The 6177-nt window shown below is 36.9% G+C and overlaps 1 protein-coding gene across 1 annotated transcript in view; it reads left to right on the top strand.

The window, feature by feature from the left end:
* LOC107726413 (prostaglandin G/H synthase 2-like) overlaps window positions 1-3321 on the top strand; it is a 3481-nt gene extending 160 nt beyond the window's left edge. The window contains exons 2-10 of the mRNA XM_016535967.1: window positions 110-226; window positions 321-464; window positions 643-786; window positions 1140-1321; window positions 1411-1494; window positions 1693-1939; window positions 2129-2415; window positions 2553-2700; window positions 2846-3321. Coding sequence (XP_016391453.1) covers window positions 110-226; window positions 321-464; window positions 643-786; window positions 1140-1321; window positions 1411-1494; window positions 1693-1939; window positions 2129-2415; window positions 2553-2700; window positions 2846-3255 — 1763 coding nt within the window. The 3' untranslated portion in view covers window positions 3256-3321. The remainder of the gene's footprint in view (window positions 1-109; window positions 227-320; window positions 465-642; window positions 787-1139; window positions 1322-1410; window positions 1495-1692; window positions 1940-2128; window positions 2416-2552; window positions 2701-2845) is intronic.
* The last annotated feature ends 2856 nt before the right edge of the window (window positions 3322-6177 follow it).

Genomic DNA, 6177 nt, shown 5'->3' with positions numbered 1-6177 from the left:
ATATATATATAGTATTCACATCTATAATGATTCTTTATTAATTAGTTCAGTATTATGAAAATTATGTAAGTCAAGCCGTCTAAAATAATCAATATTTTTGGTGATGCAGCCAACCCCTGTTGCTCTCAGCCATGTCAGAATCGAGGTGTCTGTACAGCATTGGGCTCAGACTCGTATGAATGTGACTGTACACGCACTGGATATTACGGTCAAAACTGCACAACACGTAAGTGAAAACTGCATAGACTTCTGTAAAAGAATTAGCTTCCTGTTCTCTGTCAATACCCAACTGACCTTTTACTTTGGTGTCGTTTTTACAGCCGAGTTTCTCACATGGGTGAAAGTTTCTCTGAAGCCTTCTCCCAGCACGGTGCATTATATTCTCACACACTTCAAAAGCTTGTGGAATATTGTCAACAACTTGTCCTTTTTAAGAAACAGCATAATGAGATATGTGCTAACATGTAAGTTGTTATGAGAGTTTCTTTTCTTTCCAGATATATTGTTTTTAAGTCTAACATACAGTTTGAAATCATTTTGAATTTTGAATTAAAATTGTAACCTTAATAGCAATAATGTAAATTATACATGTAATTCAAAATTAAAACTAACTTATAAAAGTTTATTTTCCTCCTAAACCAGCGCGTGCCCATCTGATTGATAGCCCACCTTTATTCAATGCTGACTATGGTTACAAAAGCTGGGAAGCCTACTCTAATCTCTCCTACTACACTCGCACACTGCCTCCTGTCCCACACGATTGCCCAACACCAATGGGAGTCGCAGGTGAGTCTCTTTGTCCTCAGACCTGTTTTCTCACATTTCTGACCATTCACATTCTAGCATCACTGCTAGACAGGAAGCTTGTGGACTCAACCTGCCTGCCTGCGTGCTTTGGGTGTGGGGATGAGAAAAGCTTAAAAAATATAAGACGTTATTACAACATTATTGCTGAGAGATTCATCTCCATCAATTAAAGTCAGAGAGGCTAGAAAAAAAAAAAGTAAATTGCACAGAATGCTTTAACTCCTGATTTATTGTAACAGATTTGGGTTGATGTTTAACACTCAGAATTGGTGATGTAAATACTGTATATGGTGGATGTCTTTTTCTCATTAATTCTTCTTTTGTTTTACCAGGTAAGAAAGAGCTGCCAGACGTGAAGCTTCTGGCTGAGAAACTGCTTCTCAGGAGGAAGTTCATCCCAGACCCTCAACGTACCAGTCTTATGTTTGCTTTCTTTGCCCAACATTTTACACACCAGTTCTTCAAAACCGACATGAAGAAAGGTCCAGCTTTCACAAAAGCTCTAAATCATGGGGTGCGTATCTTAAAGATAGGACATTTTGAAGTGGCACCAACCTTTCACATTCACTTTAGTATATGACTGACTTTGCCTGATATCTTTAGGTTGACTTGGGACACATATATGGACAGGACCTCGAACGCCAACACAAGCTGAGACTTTTCAAGGACGGCAAGCTGAGATATCAGGTAAGGAATGTCTCCACCCAAAATTAACTCAAATAACCTCCAGTTTACTGTACTCTGTCAGCTCATACTCCCTCCCTTTTAGGCAATTTTGCTATTTTTACTGCCTTGTTACTTATTTTTCACTTGATCTTTCTCTTTCATATTGCAAGCATGGTTGTCTGAAAATTTGACTAAATTCATGTTCATTGCCTTAACCAGGTTCTGGATGGTGAGGTTTATCCTCCGACAGTCAGTGAGGTTCAAGTAGACATGCACTACCCTCCTCATGTACCTGAGTCTCGTCGCTTTGCCGTGGGTCACGAGGCCTTTGGACTGGTTCCAGGACTCATGATGTATGCTACCATCTGGCTGCGTGAACACAACCGAGTGTGTGAAATACTAAAGAAGGAGCATCCTGACTGGGATGACGAGAGGCTGTTTCAGACCACACGGCTCATCCTTATTGGTGAGTGTCCCATAGAAAAGGAAATTTAGATTGGTTACAAGTGGACAAGTATATTCAGAAAGAGGTGAATATGTAAATTGGATATTTTGCAGAATGTGTTAATGGATGTATTCATACCTGTAGTTGTACCTCCAAATACACTTACAACAACTCCCGTGGTTCTAACCTTTGCATAATCTAACTCTATAGGTGAGACGATCAAAATCGTAATTGAAGATTATGTGCAACATCTCAGCGGATACCACTTTAAGCTCAAGTTTGATCCTGAACTTCTCTTCAATGAGCGTTTCCAGTACCAGAACAGGATCTCTTCTGAGTTCAACACTCTTTACCACTGGCACCCCCTTATGCCTGATGAATTTCACGTCCAGGAAGAAGTCTACAGTTATAAGCAGTTTCTCTTCAACACATCTATACTGACAGACTATGGCGTCAACAGCTTGGTTGAGTCCTTCACCAAACAGATGGCTGGAAGGGTATGCTATCATTCCTTCTAAGATAAGAAAAAGAAGTTTAGTTTAACTTGTTTTGAATTAGCCTGTTGTAGATACTGTTGCAAGGTACCGCCCGTGGTGAGGGTTTGGTGAATTATAAATCTTGTCTTTTACTTCAGGTGGCTGGAGGGCGTAATGTTGCGCCAGCTGTGTTAAAGGTGGCCATGAAGTCAATTGAAGACAGCAGGGTAATGCGCTACCAATCTATCAATGCCTACAGGAAACGCTTTAACATGAAGCCATACAAATCCTTCGAAGAAATGACAGGTGAGGGTTAATATATTTCCATTTATCAGGTCTGAACATGGATGTTTTCTACAATATTTATTAAGTTTTTTATAGATGGTATTATGGATGGTATATGGTATTTCAGACATCAGTTTGAGTTGACTGAGCTTGTTTTATGTTTTAGGAGAAAAGGAGATGGCTGCTGAACTTGAAGAGTTGTACGGACATGTGGATGCTGTGGAGCTTTATACTGGCTTGCTGGTTGAGAAGCCCAGGACCAACGCCATCTTTGGGGAGACCATGGTGGAAATGGGTGCCCCCTACTCCCTCAAAGGACTTATGGGAAATCCCATCTGTTCCCCTGAGTACTGGAAACCGAGCACCTTTGGTGGCAAAGTGGGCTTTGAGATTGTCAACACTGCCTCTCTGCAGAAATTGGTTTGCAATAATGTCAAAGGACCCTGCTCTATGGCATCTTTCAATGTGCCTAATGTAGAAGATTCAGTACCAACCACCATTAATGCAAGTACTTCTCACTCGAATCAAAAAGTCAACCCAACAGTTTTACTCAAAGAACGAACATCTGAACTCTGATAGATGTATTTTGTAAGAAAGTAATAATTTTTTTTTTATTTATAGGTTATTTATTTTATTTATTATACTGAGAAAATTATCTTTTAATTCATATTTTTGTATTTTTGATGAATAGTTTTTGTACAAATCTGATTCTTTATATTTAACTATTTATTAAATATGTACATTGTATGTATTGTAAAAAATGTTTACGTTAGATCTGAATGCTGAATAGCTTATTCTGTCATATTGTGTTATGATTTTACTTGAATCACGTTTCTAGTTGTTTGCAATGTTAAAATTGTTTTTAACTTGTGTTGTTTGTTTACCATCTGCCTTTTTTTCTTCCTTTGTTTCTCTCAATCTCCATAATGAAACATCTCAAGATCTCAGAATACTAAACAAAAGAAAAGTTTTCCTTCTAACAAAATATCTCAACACACTTTTTGTCTTTATGAATACTTATGTTTAATCTAAAAAAGTATTGATATTTTCTTATTTTTATACTTGAAATATGACTTTTTTAAATAATAAATCACAATAAGTCTAATACTTTTACATTGTTTTCTATGTGTGCATTCTTAATGCCCCAAGATTTGTCATCATTTTGCATCGAGATACATTATCCTATTTTATTTGGTATAAATTGTAAGAACATAAAAATGAAAATATTCACACAACAAATTCCAAGCCAATAAATATAGTCCTTATGATGACAGATGAGATTATTGTTAGTCTACAAAGAATGGTGTATGATTTGAAGTGATGTCTTCACACACAAATATGTCGGAACCAACATGTAGAAACAAAATTTAGAGGGGGTGCTGACTTGTTCAAGCAGTGAAAAATGCAAATATCTTGAATGTATTACAACATGGTTAGAATTCAAAGTGAACTGAGTGATTTGCAAGTCAGTATTAAAAATTACAGCTCAATTCGCAACAGGGGCCTGTACCATGAAGCCAGATTAGCTGGCTAGACAGGTAAGTTTCAGTTTAGTTTGCACCAATCCTGGGTTTTAGGTACCATGAAAGTGGCTTGGTTTTTAGCGGCATTCATTGCCTTAGTACAACCCTTAATCCATTACACAAGCTAGCTTAGTTTAATAGTAATTATTAAGCTTTTATTTTAAATTAATATAAACATATAGATAATATTCAATATAAATACGTTTTAGAATCAATAGCTTTAAACATGACTAAATATGAGCTTAGATTTTGAAGTGTTTTTATACCTATAAATATGATCAACTATATGAACTGACTTTACAACTTTTACTTGCACTTATAGGGCAAGATGTTTTCTTTAAGTTTTCCTCTTTCATGGATAGATCGTTTCATCTTGTAAATGTGTTTAAATTCTTCATATTGCTCAATATTTTAATCTTTGGTAATGAATCGACTTTCTCTCAAGAAGTGAATCACAGTTTCAAGGCATCTGATTGGCTGTTCATTACTGATGTCACTCTTTCATGTGCACGTGCTCCATTAACTCAGGATCAAGCCTGAGTTGACAGAGAAAGTTGATGATGAGCTTCATGGTACCAACAAAGCCGGATTGGACACAGTAACTAGTAATATATAATGTATTACATTTTGGAAGTAACTTGCCCAACACTGCTCAGCACAGATTGTCTCCTCAGTGACTGATAGTGTACGCAGGCTTGTTTTGTCCGGCCAGGGGACGTGCCTCCGGGAAAGCCTGTGTCCTGAGTTGACAGAGAAAGTTGATGATGAGCTTCATGGTACCAACAAAGCCGAATTGGCCTGGTTTGGTTTTGTCAACTAGTTTGTTCAGCCACCATCATGGTACAGGCCCCAGGTCAGATGCATGTTGTTTATCTACAATTTTTTGTTGTTCATTTTACAAATTAATTTATAATAATCAGATCGACAAATACATTTTATAGTAGTAGGCCTATTTAAAGTTCTTATTTTCTAAAATATATCCATAAAACAACCAGATAATACAAGAAGACATAAATTCATGTAATTAACCAAAAATGTTGAAGGATACAAAAAAAATTCTAATAATATTATTTATAAAAATAAAAGTAGAAAGAGAGAGAAACCTGTATACTAATATGATAATTTCTGCAGATTTTCAGAAACACTAGGGGCTCAATATAGCTTAATTTATGATATGTTTAGGAGATAATCATTACTTTACAGAGTCCATGCTTTAGTACGTAGCCCCCTCCAGCCCTTTACACATCGTTTCTACAGCTGTAGATGTCAGGTCTCATAAAACTGAACCACTGACCAAGTCAAAATAAAGAGATGCATCAAAAAAGTCAGGGCCATGAGTAAAGCTTTTGATGAGAAGCATCTGATTAGGCCCCGTAACTGTGCAAGTGATTAGGACATTGCATTTGTGCTTCTGGTCATCAATGACCCTGCAGGGGCACTGATTTTCCAAAGCTTTACTGTATGAGCTCTAACTAGCTCACTTCTGTGGATGGACTAAAAGACAGTCTCCTTTTCTCTGTGATAAATTGGCATGAAATTGGCACCGGGGGCAGAAGGGGAGATTGCGGAGTGCATGTTTCCATTGCCTCTGCCTCCGGGAAAGCCTGTGTGGCTGTGAGCCTCAAGAGGAGATACGTGCCATCTGACAAGTGATGGAAATAAGGGGCAGTTGGAGTTGATCCCTGGTCACTTCCCAGTGTGAGAACTTGGCAGAGAAATAGATTCAGAGGAAAAAGCACTGTTCAACAGTCATTTTAACATGAAATACAATCTTACACTGAAAAATGTTGGTGTAGAACAATTTTCACTCAGAAATTGCAAGTAAATTTCACAATTAATTACAAAACAAGAAGTAACACATTTAATTAAATGTGAAATTTTGTAGTAAGACTGAAATATTTTTTTTTTGTAAAACTTTTTCCAGTAATCTTTATTTTATAACATACTCCAATGATCTTACAACTTCAAAAAAAAC

Source organism: Sinocyclocheilus rhinocerous, unplaced genomic scaffold, assembly GCF_001515625.1.
Source record: "Sinocyclocheilus rhinocerous isolate Xijiao unplaced genomic scaffold, SAMN03320098_v1.1 scaffold605, whole genome shotgun sequence".
NCBI lineage: Eukaryota > Metazoa > Chordata > Actinopteri > Cypriniformes > Cyprinidae > Sinocyclocheilus > Sinocyclocheilus rhinocerous.
Note: the sequence above shows the minus strand (reverse complement) of the source record. Positions and strands in the feature narration are given on the sequence as shown.